We start from the raw sequence: 24,554 nt of genomic DNA on the forward strand, positions 1-24,554 counted from the left end.
GTATGTACAGTATGTATATGTATGTGTGGAGCCGGGAGGGCACCACTGGGGTGAATATAGACTGTCACTGTGTTTAATTATAATCAATCCATAAATTCATACATTTAAATATTAAAATGAAGAGTAAACAAAAACAAAATTCGGACTTACACATCTTTAATTTAAAGCAAACAGGAAATTAATTGTAATTTTAAAATGTAATTTGGTGGGCAGTCACAGTGACTTAAATAACAAAAAGTAAGATTCAAAATTAATTTAAAAATGAGATTTTAATATTTAATTATTAATTTATTAGTTGACTGAAAAAATAAATATAATTCATAATTGGCTAATTTTATTATATTTTATTTTGTATATGTATAATAATAATGCATTATAAAACATCTACATATAGAAATTTAAATATAATAAAACTATTATTTTTTATATGTATATGTTTTATAATAATGAATTATAAAACATAAACATATAAAAAATACAAAATAATTATAAAACATATACATAAAAATTATTTTAATATAATAAAACTGTATTTTATTTTATATATGTACATGTTTTATAATGAATTGAAAAACATATATATAAAAATAAAATATAGTTTTTATATTTTATGTTTTCTATGTATATGTATTATAATAATGAATTCAAAGCAAACACATATAAAACAAATTGAATATAATATAATTATATTTTATTTTATATATGTATATGTTTTATAATAATGAATTATAAAACATACATATAAAAAAATTAAATATAATTTTGTTATATTTTATTTTTTTTATATGTATATGTTTTAGAGTGCATTATTATAATTCCAATTTAATTAATTGTTTTAATTGTTTAAATGGGTTAATCTATTAATTGATTATAAAAAAACTTCATCTGTATTTGATTTTAAAACAGCTGCCAACTACATCAGAGTAATCAGATATTGGTGTATGATATTCATAAATCTTTGATAGATATGGTAATATATTTTTCTCTAAAATAGTTAAAAAATAAATATAATATATTTCCCACTGCTCTGAGGTTCAGACATTTTGGAAGATTGTGTCTTTTAATTATTTCCCAACAACATTTTTTTCCACACAGCTTAAATGTAAGCAGCCGTTTTAGCATCAAAAGTAGAAAATAATCAATTAAAATGTGTTCTTAAGCCTATTGTAGTTCTGAGATATCATCGTACTGTTGTCCAGATGTGATACGTTCAAGAGGAGGATTCCTACACTGACTGGAAATTATGTTTTCTTAAAGTCTAACGTGTTATTTCTCATCCTGTATTATGGCTTTTTGTTTTTAGGTGTAATCTTCAACTCCATCATGATGTGATCTCAGTGACAGCGGTATCGCCAGGCCGCCATCAGCATCAACCAAACTGAACATCTGCAGAGATCTTTAAAAGGAAAAAAATCCATCCCAGAGATAACTCTTGAATTTAGACGGATACAATAAATCTGTGTTTTTACTGCACCCTACTGTTACTCCATCTGTCATTTCCTGGTTTCCAAAAAAGCTTTTAACGTCTCCCAGAGGAGAAGAGTCTCTGGTGCCAAATGAGAGTCGAGCCCAGTTGGTCAAACTACAGAAACGCTATGCCTCACACAGAAACGCTATGCCTCACACATCATACCATCTGCACATCCATAGAGATACAAGCATGTGACTGCAACGCATCATGGTCTGTTGTGTGTTACTGTGGCTGGACAAACTAGTCTATGACAGATTTCTCTCTATGTGTGACAATAGGTGCACAAAACCTGATGTTAGCTGTATAAAATGGGAAGAATTTCTTTAGTCAAACTGTGGCTATTTTAGGATATTTCAGTTAACAGTTAGCATGTTAACTTAGTTTATTTAGCATGTGCGTTTCAGCAGGTTGTTAGCAAATTAGCATGTTAACATTGATTTAAATCAGGACTGAAGCTAACGGGAATTTCGTCATTCGTTCCCTGTCAAGAACTGGAGTGTCGGAAGGTGTTTCTGTGGGAGTTTCTGACCTGTTGGTGGCGCTACATGAAAACTCCCAAGTCATTACGACTCAGTCTCTGTTGAACTGACTGACTCGCTGCCTTTCCTTAAAAAAAAAGAAAAAAGAAGAAGAGACCTTTCATTTAGATTTTATGCTACCCATCATTTGTTAAGTTTGGCTGGTGGATGTGTAAGGGATAATGTACAGTCATTATTCTGAAATAAACCCCGACCCCTGACCTGCTAGCTGTACATTATCACACTTATTACACGGCTAACTATTCAAGGAATCAATAATTTGACACAAAAGCGTCCCTCCAGAGTCCAACATCTGAACTGCGTCCATAGCAACGGTCTGTTATACATAGCAACGGACTGTTATACATAGCAACGGTCTGTTATACATAGCAACAGTCTGCTATAAAGAAATAACAGACCGTAGGACGCCATGATTTACCAAAAATAAAAAACAAATAACCAATATCTCATCTTATCTACACATGCAAACAAATCCTCCATCTCATATAGATATATTTGTAATAATGACCCTCATCCTGGCTTCTCTATAAACAACAATAAAGTCCATCAGAATCAGCTGTAAGAAAATCAACTGTTGCATAGCTTCGCATGATATTCGATATATAAGTGACATGTTCAGTAAGATAAAGAGATATGCTGCTCTACACAGGAACAGTGGTAGCCATCATGGACATCCTCTAATAGTTTAATTTCTGCATTAATGACAGGGGGGGAGCCAGATTGCTTGAAACTGCTGCTGAGGTGTCCCTGAGCAAGGCACTTTGTCCCCTGATCGTTGCAGGGGATCCGCTCAGTGGCCACCAGCAGAGACAACAAGGGGAAACTTCCCAGAGTTTGAGTGTGAAGCAGGTTGGTGCAGAAAACAGGACGAAGTACACATTTGAATAAAACAAGAAGCCATTAAAAAATGTTCCAAAAGCAAAACCTGATTATCATATTGTGACAGAAATCTCACGTCTAAGCTCGTCTTCAGCTGGTGTCATTTTATGCCAATTAGCATTACAAAGTCATTAATCTTCATCATTTTCCAGTCTGTTGACAGCAGAGAGAGACAAATCTGAACGAGTCCAACATCAAGATGGAAAATAGATGTTTAAATTTCAGAGCAGTGAGTTTGGTGGGAAGTTGAGAGAGCCAGTAAACTGCAAATGACTGGTCTCACCAAATGGCGTGTGTATGACACGGTAATTTGTAAATCATTTCGCATGCACGCCTTTGTTGCTTTAGGCGTGTTGTAGTCTGTGTTTTGACTACAATGCAAACGTATCTACATGAATATGCTACACTCACAGCTAGTGACGTAACGTAAAAAGTGTGAAAGGTCGCTTATGGTGGGAGGGAGTACGGGAAGGTGGATGGGTCCAACAAACACAGGACTTTCAACCAGGAGACTGTTCATGTCCCAAAGTGTGGTTAAGTTAGTGACTTTTGTGAATTGTTTTCCATACTTATGTTTTGTTTTTTCTGTACGTATTTTACGTGCCCATTAATAACAATGTAACCTAAAATGTAATGTAACAATGTAACGTAACAACGTAATGTAGCAATGTATCCTAACAATGTAACGTAACAATGTAACGTAACAATGTAACGTAACAACTTAACTTAACAACGTAACCTAACGACGTTACGTAACAATGTAACATAACAACGTAACCTAAAAACTTAACTTAACAATGTTACGTAACAATGTAAGGTAACAATGTAATGTAACAACGTAACGTAACAATGTAACTTAACAACATAACCAAACAATGTAACGCAACAATGTAACCAAACAATGTAACCAAACAACATAACCTAACAATGTTATGTAACAATGCAACGTAACAATGAAACGTAACAACATAACGTAACAATGTGACGTAACAATGTGACGTAACAATGTAACGTAAAAATTGAACGTAACAATGTAATGTAACAACGTAATGTAATAAAGTAATGTAACAACGTAACGTAAAAATGCAACGTAACAATGTATTGTAACAAAGTATTGTAACAACGTAACATAACCTAACAACATAACCTAACAATGTAACGTAACAACGTAAGGTAACAATGTAACCTAACAACGTGACCTAACAATGTAATGTAACAATGTAACCTAAGAACGTGACCTAACAATGTAATGTAGCAATGTAACATAACAATGGGACGTGATAACGTAACATAACGTAAATAAATAACAACCGCCCTCAGAGGATTTTCTTATGTTACGTTACATTACAAACATAAACTCAACGTTTACTTTTGGTTTCACCGGGGACATGAACAGTGGTCTCCTTCTTGAGGAAAGTCCTGTGTTTGTTGGACCCATCTAACCCCCCTTTCCCCTCCGCCATTTGTGGACTTTCTCCTTCGTTATTCTCGTTATTATACCAGACAAATTTCAATGGACGCACCGTACACTACGTCGCTTGCTCTGCCCGAATACAACATTTTTTGCAGAATCGTAGAGAAGCTGTAAATTTTAACCAAAGAGCTAAGCTAGCACCAGGACGCGTGCTGGGAGCGGGGTCACTGACCTGAAACCTCTGATTCACATCAGCCTGTTTTCTAACACCTGTCCATTCACTCACACTGATAATACAACAGGAATGACATCATCATTAGTCATTTAAACTATTTGAGGCTTCCATGATGGCCACCGTACATCTACGTTCTGCCTTATTCTTATTAATATGCCTTATTGAATATGTGTGTCATGTGATGGCTGCACAGCAGGGCGGGGGTAGAGGGTGGGGGGGGGGGGGGCAGGGTCTGAATCCCAGAAGACCTGAAAAACCTTCAGACAAAACCGATTGATCTGTGAAGAAGACGTCTCCCCGGGCCGCCAGGGTTCACATCAAGAGACGCCACCACACACACACACACACATATATACGTACGCACTCTGGAGCATAAAACTACTCCTTTGCATGCAGATCTAGAAAACTGATATCATTAAAAAGTACAGTATTCCATTTTTTATTACTTGAGCTTTTTTGCAGCGAAGCTTGCTGTCGCTTAATGGAATTCAGAGCGGGCTTCGGCGCGACGCTCGCTGGTTAAGACTGCTGTGTGTGGTGCCGGGGCTGTGGGATTACATGTCACTGTGCTGAGTGGACTTTTATGTGAACTAAACTCTGTGTTATTTCCCCCCAAAGAAGCCTTCTTGTCGTCGTCCCAGCTTTTACCCCAAAGTGCATTCTGCCATCCCTGATTCATGCAGAGGAATGGAACAAAAAAACGGAAACAAATTCATTCACGTTATATTCTAGCGGCGTACCCGAGCGATGCATAGACACAAGGAGGATTCTAACAAAATTTAAGAGGTTTACCCGACAAACTGAGAACGTTTCCGTAGTCAAAAATAGAAATTATTATAAGAAGCAAAATTGATAATTAATATAAAAAACATACCAGAGAATTCCCGTCATGTGTTAAGGGACATCACATTTGGGAATCTGTGTTCTTAGAGGGCGAGGTGAGGGTTTCATCTCACAGGCAAAGAAAATAAAACTTTCGATTTCTCTATTTATAAATAATCCATGCACAATCCCTCTGCCAGTAAACCCTTTTTTGTTATTCAATGTTTATAGTGCTACCAGTATGCAAACCCTGAATGTCCACATAGTAAATTATCAATGAAAAATATTCATATGTACAGTGTAGCTCCATAAAAGTTGTCTTTAAATCTTGCATGCAGTCAACTGCATAATATACAGGCAATAAGTACGTTCAGTAGTTGTTTCTTTGGCAGGCCAGAATCCAGCTGGACATGCATAGAGAGGTATATACAATCACAAAAAACGGGACCAGGTCACTCTCACGTGACCCGGAGAGAAAAGTCAGTGTGCAAATGTTAAAGAAGTTTGTTTTATCTGGGAGGATTAAGACCAGTGGCGTAACTGGATCCGACAGAGCTGGAAGCCCCCAAAAAACGAGCTGATAATGGTGACCATAGTGTGATCACCGTATGTTCCAGTGGACTCTCGACACCACTGGTGAAGCTCTCTTCAGAGCCCGTCGTCCTTCTCTGAGTCTGGAGAAACAGGCCTAGAAACGGTGAAAATGTCCTGACGTTGTATTTTGGTTTTGGGTGTGGTGACGGCGGCGGACAGCGCCCCCCCCCGCGGACGGCCGCTTCTTGTCCGAGAGCAGTTTGATGATTTCCGCCACCTGACTCTCCAGGGCGCCCAGACGGCCTCCCAGAATCTGAATGTCCCCCCGGAGCTCCAGCCGGGTCTCGTGCAGCGCCGCCTGCAGTGCCTGCTCTGGGATGGGGCAGAAAGGGTGAGGGGACCCCGCTCCTCCGGGGAGAGGGCTGTGGAGGAGCGGGGTGACCGCCGCGGGGGTCCGCGCCTCCCCCGCCCGGTCGATCCGCAGCTCACTCTTAGTGATGCCGCTGTCGCAGGAGTCCGTCTTGCGAAGGGGGTTGTTGCTGGACACCCCGCCCTCCTCTATGTCCCCGCCCCTTCCTGCATCCTGACCTTTGCCCTCCTGAGAGAGCATCTCCACGGAAACAGCCTTGACGTTGTTGTTCAGCCCCTCCTTCCTGGCCTCCACTGGAGCCGTGTTGTTTTTCAGGCGCATCCAGCCGCTGGCCTTCACGGCCGGCTTCGCTGGCAGCGCGGGGCTGGTGCTGACTTTGAGCCTGACAGTCTGCTCGCCTCCGCCTCCAGCAGAACTGGGCTGCAGCTCCATGATGTCACAGTTGTTCTGCTTGGCGGGAGGCTCGTCGGGATGGCTGTACGCCAACGAGCTGTGCATGGGCGTGACCTGAGACACGGTCAGCACGCTGCTGCTGGGCGGAGCCCCGTTCTGCATGGCGGAGGGCGGGCGTTGCAGGCTGAGCGGCAACGAGTGCTGCAGGCTGGAGTGGCCCAGCTGCAGGCTGTGGGGGTGCAGGTGCTGGTGGTGGTGCTGCTCCACCTGCAGCTGGTTCTTCTCCAGGTCCAGCTGCGAGGAGGCGGCGACGGCTCCCTGGTTGCGGAGCTCCTTCTGCTGCTTGAACTTCTGGAAAAGCTTCCGGACGGGATGGTCCTGCGGGATGGTCAGCTGCACCTCGTTCTTCGCTCGCTGCCGCTCCTCTTCCTCCTTCTTCACCTCACTGATCTTTCGGAAAATTATCTGCGGGGAGAAACACACAGAAAAGAACAACATGGTGCTTATCAGAACACTTATCATTTCATATGAATACTATGAATAATAATTCTCCCTCTCTGTGGTTCTCCGCTGAGCGTTGCACATTAATCACTGGAGATAAAGGATTTCTCTAAAAGAAAAAAAGAAGATTTATTAATATGGAAATGTGTCAGTCTGTCTCAACTCTTTCACTTGAGCACAATCACATGTCAGAAAATCCTCTGCAGTGCACTCAGGTACTGCAAAGCCTAGAGATCGGTGTTCAATTATCCATCAGTGCTCCTACACCTCCCCCCTGTATTATTCAGCCTTAGTCTGGCGCCACTCTCTCCTGGCTCCCCTTACACACTAATTACATTGGGAATGACAGAAATCCCTGCCAGGCAGTCAGCCAGCCGTCCAACTGGTGATTTAAGTGTTATTCTTAGTTAAAATGATAATGCTCCCGATAGCTGGCAAGCTGAGTCGATCTGTGAGTTAAAGACGGGAGGGAGGGAGAGTCGCCCACCTCGCTGTCCATCCGTAATCTCCTAAACTCTCTACTTTCATCCATCCATACTTCCTGTTCATCCAGCCACTGCTGCTGAGAGCTTCCTGAAACCAAGCAAAGTCTGCTCAGCTAGAAGAGTCATAACCTGGAAGATGAACACTTTTAATTAAATTAACTAGTTTCTACTTGTCTCTTTCTGAAGAGAACAATAAGTCCGCTGTCTCTGTGTATAAATCAAAAACAAGAATCTGTCTCCAGTGAGCTGATGACGCTGATGTGACTGGATCAAAAACAATGAACCTCCATTAACTCACAATCACTTCCTATTAACTTCAGCAGCTACAGTCGCTTCCAAGAAGCGAGAGCATCTAGACAGTAAAGTGAAGAGCACTTCAGAGTATGACTCTGAACATCAGCATGTAGACGGGATGTTTTCCTTTACTCTTCTACAGGAGCACGGCCGAGATAAAACATTCATTCTTCGACAAAGAAAATGTAAATGTTTGATGGATTTGAATCAAACACAACTTGGGAAGCTATAAAATTATATAAAAACCTAAAAAAAAACAAAATAATGGACCCGCCCTTTAAAGGAGTGTCACTTGAAGTTAAAGTAATGAACGGAGTTGAAGTGTCAGATCAAGTAAAACAGAGGTTTCTCTCATCAAAGTTATTTTAGATATAAATGAATGGAATGACGTGGAGCTCTGGCTCTACCTATCTGGCTCTGACTCTATCTGTTTGGTGCAGAGAGGAGGTTGTGTTGCTCAGGCTCTATCTGTTTGGCGTGGAGAGGAGGTCGTGTTGCTCGGGCCCTATCTGTTTGGCGTGGAGAGGAGGTCGTGTTGCTCGGGCTCTACCTGTTTGGCATGGAGAGGAGGTCGTGTTGCTCGGGCTCTACCTGTTTGGCGTGGAGAGAAGGTTGTGTTGCTCTGGCTCTACCTGTTTGGCGTGGAGAGGAGGTTGTGTTACTCTTGCTCTACCTATCTGGCGTGGAGAGGAAGTCGTGTTGCTCGGGCTCTATCTGTTTGGTGCAGAGGGGAGGTCATGTTGCTCTGGCTCTATCTGTTTGGCGTGGAGAGGAGGTTGTGTTTGCCGGGCTCTATCTGTTTGGCGTTTAGAGGAGGTCGTGTTGCTCAGGCTCTATCTGTTTGGTGCAGAGGGGAGGTCGTGTTGCTCTGGCTCTATCTGTTTGGCGTGGAGAGGAGGTTGTGTTTGCCGGGCTCTATCTGTTTGGCGTTTAGAGGAGGTTGTGTTGCTCGGGCTCTATCTGTTTGGCGTGGAGAGGAGGTTGTGTTGCTCTGGCTCTACCTGTTTGGCATGGAGAGGCGGTCGTGTTGCTCGGGCTCTATCTGTTTGGCGTGGAGAGGAGGTTGTGGTGCTCTAGCTCTACCTGTTTGGCATGGAGAGGAGGTTGTGTTGCTCGGGCTCTATCTGTTTGGCGTGGAGAGGAGGTCTGGTTGCTCCAGCTCTACATATTTGGCGTGGAGAGGAGGTCATGTTGCTCGGGCTCTATCTGTTTGGCGTGGAGAGGAGGTCGTGTTGCTCCGGCTCTATCTATCTGGCATGGAGAGGAGGTTGTGTTGCTCAGACTGAGGCAAATTTGCGATTTGTAATTTTGGGCTTGACAAATAAAATTGACTTGACTTGAGCTCGGAAAGATGGTACAAATCTTGTTTTGGTGTTTAACGTGCGTTTGGATTGACTGTATTTTTCTCTACTCGAGTCGTGGCTCAGACGGCCCAACGTACAGCTGTTAGACCACAGCGTCCCGGGTTTGAGTCCAGTGTAGAAGCTTTGTCACATGTCACTTTCCTGTCAACTAGACAACAAGTTCTCAGCCTGGTCTCTGCTCACTGAGACATCCAGCTAACTCTTATTATGTCTCACTAGTAGCTGGGGACATTCTGTCCATTTTATTGGTAATAAGGGCAGAAATTGGCCAGTGGACAGCTCGTCATGCTGCTCTGAAAATACACTGACATTCACATGACAAAACAAGTGAGAATAAGTGACAGCTGCAGACACAAGGACCTTATGGACACCTGGAGTTTATGTCGCCTATTCACCCAAATGTTCTCAAAGTGACATTTGGTTTTAACAGATGGTGACCGGCTCTTCCCAAACTTTAGATCAAAGAATCTCTATTCAATGCCCACTTACTGGCTTGTTCTGGACCTTTCGAGCACATTATACTGTATTCATCACCGACTCAAGTTTGCTCAGTTGAAGCTGTTCACAGGTCCTATTATTTTGACAGTTTAATCTTGACCTTTGAAACAGCAAAATAATCTCCACTCAAGGTTCACTTACTCGACCAAAAAGCTCAACAAGGTGAGCCAAAACAACAACAACATGGTGTCATAGGAACCTAAAGGCCCTGACACACCAAGTCAGGACAGTTGTCTTCTTTTCTTCCTTCTCATGGTGATCTATCATGTGAATCGATGATAACACCTACTAGTGGGTATAGCAGGCCCCTTCTGATCCACATCTATGAGGCTGATAACCACTTATAACGCCCATTTAATGCGCCTTAAGGCTCTGCACGACGACTGCTTTCTTTGACCACGTGACACATTTCTCACATTCAGCCTAATTTCTTCTGACCCAATTATTCCGTCCTTCTGTCTCACATACGGAGCCTCATTCACGGTCTGAAGAAGCCGTCCACCGTGACACATGCAGCACAGAACAACACCGAGTTATGATGAGTACTGCTGCTGAACGGCGCTCTCTCTCTCTCTCTCTCTCTCTCTCAGTGAGAAGTGGTAAGAGGAAGCGAGGTAGATAAACGGCTCCTCGGGATCAACAGCTGTCATATTAACGCAGCGACTCTCTGTATGAGATTACAGAGAGAGAAAGATCTGCTGCAGCATCACAAACCTTTGATGAATCAGATTACATCAATTATAAAAACCTTTGATGACATAAGACCATTTAAGCTTATTGTGAGAATAGGTTATGAAATGAGGTTACATTATTATTATTATTGAATAAGTAAAAAGTGCATGCCTCCTGTTGATAGAAAATGTTTATTCATCTCCAGCAGTGAAACTACTTGTCTTTATATTTACTCCTCTGGTGAGTAATTTGCTTCTTTGAGAGGCTTTTTTTCAATGCTGGCTAACATCTAAATCACCACTAATATATTCTGAGATGTTATGTTTAAAAATGCAAATGCGGCATTATCTGATGCTAACTTTAGGTGAATTTAGGATAAATCTACAGACGCAAATTGACAAAGTGTAGTAAAATAAACACTTGATGTTTTTCTGGAGTGAATTCCACTCAGACATCACGAGCAATAACAGCACGGTAGAGTAACAACCATCCAACGAAAACCTCAATCACAGACAGAAACAGATTAGCGTCGTATAGTGGAAGCAGCGGTTATGTAACAGCCGCTTCCTGCCAGCTCGTACACACCTGTGTCCTCTGAGTGTTTCTGAAATACAGTCGGCGAACAGCGAAGCACATGTGCCACTTCAAAATATAAAAGGTATCAGACAGTGTGTGAGCCGGCTGGCCAGATTTATCAACTGCTGTTTTCCTGTTGTGTATCTGTGGCAGTTCTACACAGTGGAGGTTATCTAAGAGCTGATGTGCATTAAAGTCAGTGTGGTCCTTTCATAATTCACCCCCCACACTCCCCTTGAGAGCACAGCGGTGTTCTCCTGAGAGCTCCACATGCAGATTTGAGGATGCATATGCTAATGAAGAGGAATTAACAAGCAGAGCCTGGAGGGGATTGGCTAACCGCTAACAGGAAGACCACCAGAAACAACAGAGTCACAAAAAACACCAAATACACATCATAGAGACGTGAGAAGAGTCAAATGTGAGATCAAAACATTGACATTAAAAACAACTACTATGTAACCGTCCAACCCGGGATCACGCCAAAGCATGTAATAGACCTGCCTGTCCACCAGAGGAAAGCCCGTCAGCATCACGTTTTACCTCGCCGAGGCGTGAATATTATGCGTGTATATGAAAGTGCAGCAGTACCAGCTGGGGGGGGACAAAACCATTTAGTTAGTTTTAGGAAAAATATCATCCATCCATTTTCTTCCTCTTATCCGAGGCAGCAGGCTTACGTTTTCCAGCTCTTCCTGGGGGACCCCGAGGCGTTCCCAGATATAAAACCTCCCCAGCTGTTTTGGGTCTACCCCGGGGCCTCTTACCAGTCCGACGTGTCCGGAAAACCTCCAAAGGGAGGCGTCCAGAAGGATGTCTGAGCTCCTCACCCTATCTCTAAGGCTGAGCCCAGCCACCCTACGAAGGAAACTCATTTCGGCCGCTTGTATCCGCGATCTCATTCTTTCGGTCACTACCCAAAGCTCATGACTAGAGGTGACTGTTGGAACGTACAGTAGATGGACCGGTAAATCGAGAGCTTCGCCTTCCGGCTCAACTCCCTCTTCACCACAACGGTCCGATACAGCGCCCGCATAACTGCAGACGCCGCACCGAACCGCCTGTCCATCTCCCGCTCCATTTTACCCTCACTCCTGAACAAGATCCTGAGATATTTGAACTCCCTCGCTTGGGGAGCAGGAAAAACATCATGGATGGGCTAAATATAAGTACGTAAATTAAGTAAAAAGAACGTGCGTAAACAACGTAACAGAAGTACGGAAAATGTGTCACAAACCTCACTAACGTAGCTTACAAAACAAAACACCGGTCTCCTGGTTTAAAGTCCTGTGCTTGTTGGACCCATCCACCTCCACTCCTGCCCACCATAAGTGGTCTTTCTCCCTTTTTATTCTACGTCACTAGCTCTGAGCGTAGCATATTCATTACATTACAGTCAGTACAGACTACATGGCGTGAAAATGAGACGTCAAAATCAAGAAATGCAGGGAAAAAAAATGCTGCTGACCTTAAAGTCTTGTAGTAAAGCAAAATGGTCTCTTCATGTTGCCTTCACAGCTCCTCTCAAAGGATCTGAACCACAGTAATTTGAAGGAGTTGGTGTAATGAATTTGATTGACATCTAATTAATAAGGTTTATAATTTGATTTACACATAATTTACATGCACAACATCGCAACAGGAGCAAGAACAGAACTTGACTGCAGAGTTTTTACTCCAGACATCTAATTAAGATCTGATTTACACCTGAGATAGCAGAATTAATTGGCAGATAGGGCAGAAAGCCGTCGGTTCTCGGGGTGTTAAGAGTCCAGGGTTTTGAAAATATTTCTGTAATTGTGGATGAGCAGGTGTGATGGTGAGTTAGGAAAGGGAGTTAGTTCCCTCCTGCTGAGCCTGGTGAACCTGTTCAGAGGCAGATTGATTAGGAAAACTGGAGACTAATTGGTTCCCTCCTACATTAACAACCTTTTAATAGAAACACAACTACAGGTGCATATGAGGCTTGAGACCAGTTTGTTTTCTGTTTGTCTCTTCTTTAAATGTGAATAAATGTGAGAAGAGCTCTGCTAAAAACACACCTGTATTCTTAAGATGATTTACTTCTTAATTATGAATTAAAGAACTGTGCTTCTACCTTTAACACTTTCGATATATCAGTTTTTAAATGAACTTGTATGTGACAGCAGAGGTGAGGGGACGGTGACAGATGATCATGGCTCAGATCCAGCGGGTCCCCCTCTTTAAACATCAGGAGCCAAATCGACACATAAATCTAATAAAACATTTCTAAAGAGATGAAGTGAGTTCGAATCGACTCGTCATCTTGAAGTTATTCTGCTCTTGTGGCTCTTAAAATGCTCCGTCACTGTCTTCCATTAATGCAAGATTTATACACACAATATATAGAAAAAGGAAACAACTAACCACTTCCCTAATCTACTTCCCTAAAACAGAGAATGAAGATGAGAGTAGGTATTATTCTCAGAGAGGCAGCATGTATACCTTCCTGCGCTCTAAACATCGTGGCACCAAAAAATCTATTTTAGTCTCAAAGACTTCAAAGCTCTCGTTCTAAAAATAGTTCAGATAGAAACTGGATTTGAGCGTCGATGAAGCCCGTCCCCTCAGAACCAGAGCTCCGGCTACAGACAGAACAAATGCAACGTTATGTTTACGAGCCGCCCCGAATGTACGTCAGGTCTGTTTAAATATTCAGGAGCGAAGCAGGAGGAGGAGGAGAGTGTCGGGGTTTATTTAGGGTTTCACAGAGAGAGAGAGAGAGAGAGAGAGAGTAATGTCTTCATTTCATCCAGACCGTGATATCCTGACTAGAGGGGAGGAATGAAATAGAAAACATTACACTGTAAATCTGAGCTGAGAGAAAGGGAGGAGAAAGGAGAAGGGGGGGAGGACATATTATGTAATATTACATGCAAATACAGACAGGCAGTATATGATGTATAGCAGTGTATGGTGTAGTGCACTATCTGGTAAGGTTATGCTTATGTTTTGTCTGTTAAATGTTCACACTGTACACTTTGCTTTGGTGATGAGAGGGAAACAGAGGAGGAGAAAATGAACAAAAAGGAGGTGAAAAAGGGAAAATGACAAAAGTAGAGAGGAGTGAAGAAAAAGAGGGAGAAAGAAAGAACATTTATGTTGAAGTAAAGACTGGCCTGAAGACATAGAAGCCCAAGATGGAAAAAAAAAAACAAATACTGAAACATAAAATGCAGCATGATCATAAAACTGTTGCTGTGTCTCAAATCAAATACTTCTGTTCTTATATTTGCTATTTTAAATGCACTAGTGCATTCACACTGACAAGTATGGCAAAATGCAGTGCACTATGAGTACCAGGATAACGTACTCATAACGATCAAAAAGTTGAGTGCAGTCCATCTTGGCTACGAAGCAGAAGTGGAGACAAAGAGTATAAAAGCAAAGAGACGAAACACCGGTGTTTTTTTGACAGCCGCTGCCGCCATTTTGGACTGAAAACGCTTATTATATTTTATTGTTCAACACAAGCCATTTAATTTTGTTTTACTTTTGTACGGTGCTTTTTAGGCGGACGTTTTACTGGCGTCCGGTAGTCACTTTCAGTCCAAAATGGCGGAAGCATAGCTCTGCTGCTTGGCACTGATGTTGCAATGGAACGAACAATTGACTTTCCCTTCTTGGCAATATACGTTCTTTGGGGGAAGCTCCAGCAGAGGTTACTTCGTTGATTTGATACTGCAAATAATAACTAGCTAGCTAACAGCGTCGATCGTTATTTCCGGTGAGTGCACAACAGCCGTGTTGGATTTGAGACAACACTACCCTGTCGAAATTCATGCATCCGCAAGTAAGTACATAGTGCACACAGAGTACTACATGGAAGTGTAGCCTACTAACAGAAGTATCCGAACTGAGACTCTGCATGTGTGTATTCTGCTGAATATGGCCGACAAAGAGAGAAAGAAAGAGAGGTGGAGACAGGAAGAAAAGAAATGCACATCATACATCATGGAGAAAGTGAAAGATGATCAAGGAAGGAAGAAAGAGGCAGTAAAGGTTACAATCTGTGTGGAATACCAAGAACAGTATCCCTCCAAACTACATTCATATTGGATGACTCTTCCGTAAGGTTGTGATGTCACAACTGTACAGTCGCTGATAAAAGTGGCGCTAAACTTTGTGGCTGGCTGCAGAGACGCTGTAAAGACGATGACAGGGCAGATGCAGAAGATGGGGGAAAAGCTGACCAATCAGACCGGGCTTATAGAGACAGGTGTTTTTTGAAAATTAAAGCATGTGAACATGTTCTAGTAGAATCCTAAAATACAAGTATGAACCTGAAATTGAGCACGATATGGGACCTTTAAAGGTTGGAGACCCCCTGAGACCTGCTGGATTATAATGGAGGAAATGTGTTACAGTAGAAACTGGCCTGAAGAAATATAAACAGAGAGAGAGAGAGAGGAAGGAGAGAGAGAGAGAGAGAGGATGATTTCTGCCTCCTTATCTACCAAACTCAATATCAAATGTGGCCCGCAAGGAATTTGCTGCAAAGCATTGTGGGTCATGATTACCTCTCTGAGTACTTTTTATTTTGATATTTCCTCCGCTGATGTCACCCTCCTCCATCACCCTCTCTGCTCCGTCGAGGAGGAAATCACTCTCTCTCTTTTTATGGTTTGTTGTTTATGCAGAGCTGCCGGCGGTCGCGCGGCGCGGCGCTCTCCCTCCCTCACTCATTCATCACCGTAATCGTCCGGCAGGAAGCGGCTGTGTGTGAATGTGTTGCGAGAGAGAGAGAGAGAGCGGCGTGGCGGCGTGCGGGAATGACAGAGGAGCCCATTAGAGAGGAGCGTGACTTGTTTGTGTAACAGGTCACATTCAGATAAACCAGCAAACACAACACGGAGCAGCAGAGCAGAGAGAAGCCGAGACACATTTCCCTCTGCTGAGGCTTCAGACGGGGAAGCAGCTGGTGGCTACAAAGCCCTGAACTCTGATTAGACCGACATGAAGGATACAGCCAAGATCTCATACCGTCAACACAACTAAAACTAACTTTATACCCAATGAGGTTTTTATGTCAACTGCTGTTTTCCAACTTCAGCTTAGACGAGAAATCCTTACAGAAAGTCTAAATCTAAATTTCCTGATGAATTCCTGATCATATAATATGATCAAAAACGCAAAATTAAAAACTAAATGGAACGTAAGGCGAGATTGTTTGGTAAAAAAGGGATGCACTGATACTGATACCAGTATCGGGTATCGGGTCCGATACTGTGCTCATGTACTCGTACTCGCAAAACGGCTCCAATACAACGGCACCGATACCACTTTACAGCAGCGCAACGTTAACCTCTCGTCACCATCTTTCGGGTCCTCACGCTCCACCTCCCCGACGGTGCGGGCGAGACGGGCCGGTGGTGCACCCGACCCGCTGGGCCGGGATCCCACCTCAGCCTGGCGCGCGCCGGCCCTCACTTTCATTGCGCCACGGGGTTTTGCTTGCACCCTCTGACTCGCACGTGCGTTAGACTCCATGGTCCGTGTTTCAAGACGGGTGGGTTGCCGACAACGCCGCAGACCTCTGCCGCCTTTTACGTGGGCCGAGCTCCGCCCTGGGGGCACGACGCGGTACACTGAGGACAGTCTGCCCCGGTCGACAGTCGCACCGGGAGCAGAGAGCCTTTTGTCCACGGTGCAGCGGGGAGCGCTGTAAAGCTGCGGCCGCGAGCCACCTTCGCCCCGAGCCTTTCCAAGCTGACCTAGAGCCGGTCACGGCGCACCGCCTCGTATGTAGGACTCCCCAGCCTGCCGTGTGGCGCTCACACCCTCCAGCTGGCTGTTAACGAGGGTCTTTTGGCACAGAGAAGCACTTGTATCGGTACTCGGTATCGGAGAGTACCCAAATGTAAGTACTTGTACTCGGTTTGAAAAAAATGGTATGGGTGCATCCCTAACGTTAATGTATGACTGTTACAGCAGCAGCCTCCCACTCAAGCTAACGTTAGCTAGCCATGCTAGTCCCTGTCACCAGCATCATTTAGTTATTTAGCACACTGACGGTGAATATTCACGTATCGTATAATCCTCAGATCTCGGTGTGAAAGCCTCGGTTAACCCGCTACACAACAGCTTTTCATCCTTCTTTCCCCCAAAAGGCTTAGTCTGGTCTTTTGGCCTTTATGGAGCTGCCTCAGTTGCCATGGAGATGAGTCATCTCCAATAGAAATGTAATTGGTTTGTGTATTATTTGTATTCAGGGTCCATTTAGTAGCTGTTGTAGATTTGTATCTACAAATCCATGGCAACTCGGCAAACTCCATCTGCCGATGAAGATCATGTGATATGATTAAAAGCTCCAGAACAGCCACTAAATGGACCTTTGGGGAAGAGATTATGTTGTTCCAAGGTCGACAATGAGCCTTGATTTCAATTGGTGTTTATTTAAGAAACAAAACAATAAAAGAAAGAAAAAGTTGTCATTGTGCATTGACTTTATTTAATTTCTAATAATATTTAAATTAGTTCCGGATGACCTTATCTCAGCTTCAATTTAGTTATAATTTTGAAAAAAAAAAAATATTTAATTTAAATTAAACTTTTAAATTGTAGTTTTACTTTTCGCTGTAATAATAATGTTATTATTATATAAAATTATATTATGTCACTTTTGGTCAGTAACACAGAATACACACAGAATACAGACACACAACGATGATTTAAATCAAATGTGACCTCTTTAATTAAGGAGTGAATCTAAACTTCTACTCCAATCACAGAAAGCTCAGAGGTTCATGAAGACGGAGATGTCTAGAGGTCACACAAGGTCATGAAACTTTAGCTTGGAAGCTGGGAACTGAACCAGAAGTGAGTAATGTGAGTTATTAACACTCTTCTAAATACAGAACATCGATAAGGGAGAAACGTTTTAAATGGTCTGTTTTGATGAGATTTACTTTAGTTTTTCACTTTTCATTTTAGAATCAAATTAAATGAGTTATTGAGTTTAAAGATTTGAATATGATCCTGCTTTTTTAGAAAGAAATAAACAGTAAATTACATTAAAAAATAGAGACTATACAGCGGTATTGTTTAAAACATCACTTTTGCAACAATCAAATGTTAAGTAATAACTCCAGGCTCTTTTGATCGAAGTTCGGGACTTCAGTAACGGGAAGAAAAAGGCAGATAAGTTGACTTTTGAGTTGATATTTGAGCGACTAGAGGAGGACTAGAACTATTTATTGATGAACTGAGTTTTGATCTTAAAGCAGAAGATTAGGAGGAACTCTGCTGTCTTGACTGAAGTGAAGTGGGATTAAACTAAAGGCTTAAAAGTCTGACTTTGAGTCACTTAAAGTTATAATCCTTAAAATGTTAAACTGAAATCAATAAACAGAATTTAAAGTATTTAGAGATCCGCCATTCTGGGTTCAAATTGAGGGATTCACAGGGAACAATGCAGCGTTTGTGACATATACTGTATATAAGAAGAGGCCGTCGTCATCCATTGGTTTGTGGACTACGGATCTGAAGCCTCGAGTTCAGCATTTTGGCCGTCGCCTTCTTGGTTTTTTGCAACCAGAAATGACACGAGAGGGTGGAGCTAGGACATTTTAAGGCATCCAACAGGTTATAATCAACTTTCATGAATTAACAAACACACTGTGAAAGGGTTAAAGTTGTAAGACGAAAACACGAACAACTCCCAGACTGGACAACGCCGTGGTAGCGACCTCAAGGTAGCCCCGCCCTAAAGCATACCCTGCTTTATGGTCTATCTGACTCTAAATGGGACCATCATTTACTAAATGAACATCATGCTGTATTGAAGAAGACTTGAAACTAGCGATTGAGACCATAAACTCATGTTTACAATGTTTACTGAGGTCATAAATCAAGTGAGAAGTAGACTAATTTTCTCATAGACTTCTATACAATCAGACTTCTTTTAGCACCCGGAGGAGTCGCCCCCTGCTGGCTGGTAGAGAGAATGCAGGTTTAAGACACTTCAGCGTTGGCTTCACTTTTCAGACTGCGGAGGTTGGATTACGTTACAGCTAACATTTCCTTCTGCAGCTGCTTCACATTAAAAGCATCCAACTAGAGAATCAAAGGGTGGCTTTTATTATGAAACAGTCAAGGAAAGACAACGTATTTGGGGATCAAAAATGCATCTTTTTCAGCGGAAAAAAGCAGTAAAAAGCCATTGAACACTACCTGCTCGGCAGCAAACAGCAGACAGACACAGTTAGAGAGTAGATGGCGAACATAGACGAGCATTTAGCAGCTAAAGAGACAGATATTTCCCTCAGGAGGTGGAGGAGACCAAAACAGAGCTAAAAGACAGAGAATATTGGACTTACATTCATCAAGTGGACACAAACAAGACTCCTAATGACTGGATATGTAAATAAGGAAATGTTTGCTAACAAGTTCAACATATCAACCTAAAAGGTGATGATGTGTTGCAGGTTTAATTAGAGAAAGGACAGAACGCAGGGTGAAAACAGGTGAATCTTGTTCCACATGCTTGTTTTCTCATGTTGAACAGATGCTTTTCCACTCGAGTAACACAAATGATGCTGCAGTGCATGCTGGGTGTCAACATGCCTCACCATTTAGCTGTAACGAAGGCCAGGTGCGTGTTCGTCTTTTCCTATCAGACTCACTTTGACGAAGATGAGGATCAAAAGCTGCGTTATTTCACCTTACTCTGCAGGCTCTGATGTAAAAAGAATTTATATAATTATCAGCGGTGGAGCCAACGCCAGCTCAGCACACATCCAAACACTCTCCCATCTGCAGCTGCCAACCAGCAGTCCGTCAAACACTGTGAATTACACAAAGTACTCGCAGCAATAAAACACTCTCTATCTGCGGTGGAGGCGTTTTTTTGCTTTCATCCCACATTAGCCGAAGCAATGCAATAATAAAATAAAGGAAATGGTTTGCAGCAGCAGTAGGAAGTGGAGGTTTAACAGCTCTAATAACAGGCAGAAGGAAAAGAGGGATCCGAATGCAGACGCAGCTGGTTCAGTTATATGTTTATGTAATTCAGAAATCAATGAACAGGCTTACAGTTGTCAGAGGGGGCTGACGAATGCGAGGGGGCTGAGGCAGGTAGGCAGGTAGAAATGATTACAGCTCAGATTTAAACTGGTGTATGTTAACAGTCTGGTCCACTTAGTGTTGACAGGTAGGAGATGAAATCACCAAGAGTCTGTCCTCCCTCACAGCATTTGTTGTGTTCAAAACAAGAGTATGTTTATGTCCCTGTAAGAAGCACAAGCAGAAGGAGCTTGAAGATGTTGTAGAGCAGCAAAGTCTCTAAAGTAGTGCCTTTAGTATCCAGCAAGGTTTAACACAGTTGGTTGAAGTGTTTGGCTCAATATCATATTTTGGAGGGATTCTTCCAGCCTGTTCTCACTCCCAACTCGTCACATACGTCAGCTTGGTCAGTGGACATACGCGTCAAACTATGATGCTCTACGTGGATGTAGTTAAGGTGGGAGTAAAGAAAGAAGTCGTGACATAGTATAGAGAACAACGAAGTCTGCGTAGGGCAGCGAGTTCTCATTCCTAGGGCGTAAAATACAGATGCTTTGCCACACCCCTCTGAGTGTGATACTGCCGTACAAGGCACCCTTTAGCGCCTATATGAGGCGCCCCAGGCTTTCAAATAACTAGAATGTAAACTAGGGCTGTCAATCAAATACATTTAATTAAATCATAGTTTATCGCAAATTAATCGCACATTTTTTATCTGTTCTAAATGTACCTTAAAAGGGAGATTTGTCAAGTATTTAATCCTCTTATCAACATGGGAGTGGACAAATATGCTGCTTTATGCAAATGTATGTATATATTTATTATTGTAAATCAATTAACAACACAAAACAATGACAGATATTGTCCAGAAACCCTCACAGGTACTGCATTTAGCATAAAACAATATGCTCCAATCAGAACATGGCAAACTGCAGCCCAACAGGCAACAACAGCTGTCAGTGTGTCAGTGTGCTGACTTGACTATGACTTGCCCCAAACTGCATGTGATTATCATAAAGTGGGCATGTCTGTAAAGGGGAGACTCGTGGGTACCCATAGAGCCCATTTACATTCACATATCTGGAGGTCAGAGGTCAAGGGACCCCTTTGAAAATGGACATGACAGTTTTTCCTCGTCAAAATTTAGCGTAAGTTTGGAGCGTTATTTAACCTCCATCACCACAAGCTAGTGTGACATGGTTGGTATCAATGGATTCATCAGGTTTTCTAGTTTCATATGATACCAGCATCTTCACTCTAGCTTTAAAACTGAGCCCAACACAGCTTCCTCACCAGGGCCTGAAGGTTGCTAGAGAAGGCATTTTCCAGGAGGGGAAAAAAATTACCAAAAGGTCTCTTCTTTCCCCCTTTCGGTGATCGACCATGTGAATTGATGATAAAAACCTACTAGTAGGTTGGCAGGCACCTTCTGACCCACATCTATGAGGCTGATAACCACTGAGAACGTCCATTTAATGAGCTGATAACAGTCTAACCGGCTGAAATGAAACACACCGTCACCTCCGCATGATTAGACCTGATAACCAACACTATACAACATAATCAATAAACTACATTGGATTCAGAACTTCTGAGTTGGACGGGGGTGCATATTCTTGGCATTTTTCACCTTCGTTAGAAGCCGACTGTGCGGAGGCAGACAGGAAACGAAGAGGAGAGAGAGGGGGATAAAGGGAAAGAAGGATATGACATGTAACGAAGGTCCCCAGCCAGCAGCGGGGACACCGTGACCATGTAGGTGTCACCATGACAGGTGGAAGTTGGCTAATACCTCAGAGATGGCGTCTGTGTGGGAAGTTTAATCCTGAATGCTGGAGGAGAAAGTGTGTGTGTGTGTGTGTGTGTGTGTGTGTGTGTGTGTGTGTGTGTGTGGGTTTGCACTCAATCCTGCACATGATTAAATTCTTTTTGTTGAGTAGTAGTTCTTTGTTACACACACACACACACACAGACACACACCAGCAACACCAGTAGCAGTCAGAGTGATGGATAGACGCTCAGCTGGCTCACATAACAATAGCTGGACTGAATAAAAGGATCTAAATTGGACCGCGGGCTCGCGTGTGTGCTGGATCTGACTATCCGCCGCAATCCTGCATCAATGAGAAAATGAAATAACAATAAGAGCGAGGGGCGGCAAGCGGCGGCGAGGGAGGAACGCTGCAGCTCTGTTCTGGCAGACATTGAAGGAGCTCGTATCAAGAAGCTGCTAAAAATAGAAACAGTGAGAGAGAGAGAGAGAGAGAGAGAGAGAGAGAGAGAGAGAGACTGCTGGGCAGGAAACAAGAGGAGATGCAATCTAGTGAGTGGAGAGAGGAAAAAGGGACTTTACATCAGCTCATTGTGAGGTACTCCGTGGTCTCTAATGAAGTACTGCTGCTCACCTCAGTGGTTATTAAAACTAAACTGTGAACTTAAACCATCTATAAATGACACTAAATGCAGAACATTTTTCTACTAAAATATCTGATCTTGTAAAACTGGACTACAGCATACGTTTTATATGGTTATGTTTGGGCTCACTTGGTTAGAGGAGTTCGTAACCCAGAGAACTCCCTGCGTTGTCCAACGCAGTTGAATAGAAATCTAAGGCAAGGCACCTGTCACTCAAAATCCTCCTTGACAATCAGCACGCGTGACAAAGAAGGAAAACACCAAACTGTGAGAAACCTGCGAGGGCATACGAATAAAGAAAGATGAAATATAATCTTCAGGTACAGATAGGTTTAGGAAACAAAAAGTGAAATATTTAGGATCGGAGTAAGAAAACCGGGCAGGGCTAGAGGAAAGATTGTGGTTTGGTTTAATACAATTAGAACACACTTGAGTGCTTATCAATGATTAACTCAAACACTACATCTTTTGTCGCAGTCCAGAATCAGGCACGTAACACCCACTGATCCTTTTTGGCACCACATTTGGTTGTATGATATCTTTGATGTCTCTATGTGTATGTATGTATACATGTTTTCTTTTCTTTTAGTTTTGGATACAGTCACCGTGTCCATCATGCCTTATCTATTATCAAAAGTTGAAAAAAGTGAGCATGGCTCACATACCCCCCCTGCTCACTGCTCCCAACTTGGTCAGTGCCCCTCAGCGCCTGATACCGACGCACTGACCTTTAGCATCGGTATGAGACGCACCGGGCTTCCAACTAACTCCACTTGCGTTAATTGTTAGACGGGCAGAGCAATGATGATGATGTAGTATAAAGAGAGAGAGAGTTTGTGAAGAGAGAGTAGGAGGGGAGGCCAACACAGGACTCATGAAACAAGGTCAAAATTGATTTAATCACGATCTTTTCCAAAACCTAACCAAGCACTTTTGTTGTGTGACTAAACCTAAAAACTAAGTAGACCTACCTTGGAATTGTATTTTGAAAAGAGACTGTGCATGTAACGAGCGGAAACTGACAATCTGATGCTACAAATGTACCTAGAGCATCATAGTCTGAAGCGTAGGGCCACTGACATCACAAAAAAAGGATAATAATGATCCTACACACACACACATACACACACACACACACACACACAAACACTGTACTATGCATATAGTGTGTTTACATGTAGCTTGTTATCACGGCTCTCGGTCTCTCGTCCCTCATGGCACATCATCACAAACAGGCCTGAGGGACATAGGAGGGGAGAGAGGTCTCCCCAGGTAATACTAGCTGTCATCTCCCTCCGACACTAACGGGGAGGAGAGGGAATATATACAAACACACCTATGTCTACTAATGACATTCAAATACACAACCACACGTTAACACCTGTGTGCCTTGTTAGTGATGTATTTACTGTATGTGAGGATGTGCAGAAACAGTAACATTGAGTCCTAATGTGGAAACGACACAGACGCTACAAAGAAGATATGTTGTATTTTATTGCTTAAACGACGTGTTTTTGAGTTGTTTCAACTTGAGGGGAATTTTTGCAGTCGAGAAGAAATTTTTCCGATTATTCCGACACCACATGAATGCAGCACAATAATGCCCTCTCACAATGTTAATAAAATTGAAATATAATGCGTATGTATCATGTATAAACACACAAACAAACAGACAAACTAGGCCAAAACATAACCTCCTTAGCAAGTAACACTATCGACTCCGGCACCAAGCAGGTAAACCGTTAACAGAGTTTGGTTTGTCCGTTTGGGCTACTGTTTCTACTGTTTCTACTGTTTCTACTGTTTCATGGCGGTGCAACCTGGAGGACTCCGTGAAGAGGACCCGCTCCCTATGTAGACATAAACAGCTCATTCTAAGGTAACGAAAACACAACAATTCTTATTATCAGGTGATTATACGCTAAAGAAAATATACTTATTAATATTGTATTCCATTTCTGCTAATAGATCCACCTAAATGTTACACACTGGTCCTTTAACACGTTTTAACATGTAAAACTGAATGAAACAAAACAGCTTGTTTAGGTTTAGGCAACAAAAACAGTTA

At 42.5% G+C, this 24,554-nt stretch overlaps 1 protein-coding gene and 1 long non-coding RNA gene across 4 annotated transcripts in view; both read right to left on the reverse strand.

Moving 5' to 3' along the window:
- Positions 1-4,961: 4,961 nt before the first annotated feature.
- Positions 4,962-24,554, reverse strand: part of kcnh5b (potassium voltage-gated channel, subfamily H (eag-related), member 5b) — a 163,995-nt gene continuing 144,402 nt past the window's right edge. For all 3 annotated transcript variants that reach the window (XM_037746134.1, XM_037796826.1, XM_037746135.1), the window contains one exon: positions 4,962-7,122. In XM_037746134.1, the coding sequence (XP_037602062.1) occupies positions 6,049-7,122 (1,074 nt within the window). In that variant the 3' untranslated portion in view covers positions 4,962-6,048. The remainder of the gene's footprint in view (positions 7,123-24,554) is intronic.
- On the reverse strand, positions 10,814-23,018 carry LOC119474250. Its single transcript, XR_005203540.1, has 3 exons — positions 23,006-23,018; positions 14,225-14,229; positions 10,814-10,890 (listed from the first exon to the last, which is right to left on the reverse strand). It is a non-coding gene; the product is annotated as an uncharacterized LOC119474250 (long non-coding RNA).

The sequence above is a fragment of the Sebastes umbrosus genome, chromosome 16 (genome assembly GCF_015220745.1).
Source record: "Sebastes umbrosus isolate fSebUmb1 chromosome 16, fSebUmb1.pri, whole genome shotgun sequence".
NCBI lineage: Eukaryota > Metazoa > Chordata > Actinopteri > Perciformes > Sebastidae > Sebastes > Sebastes umbrosus.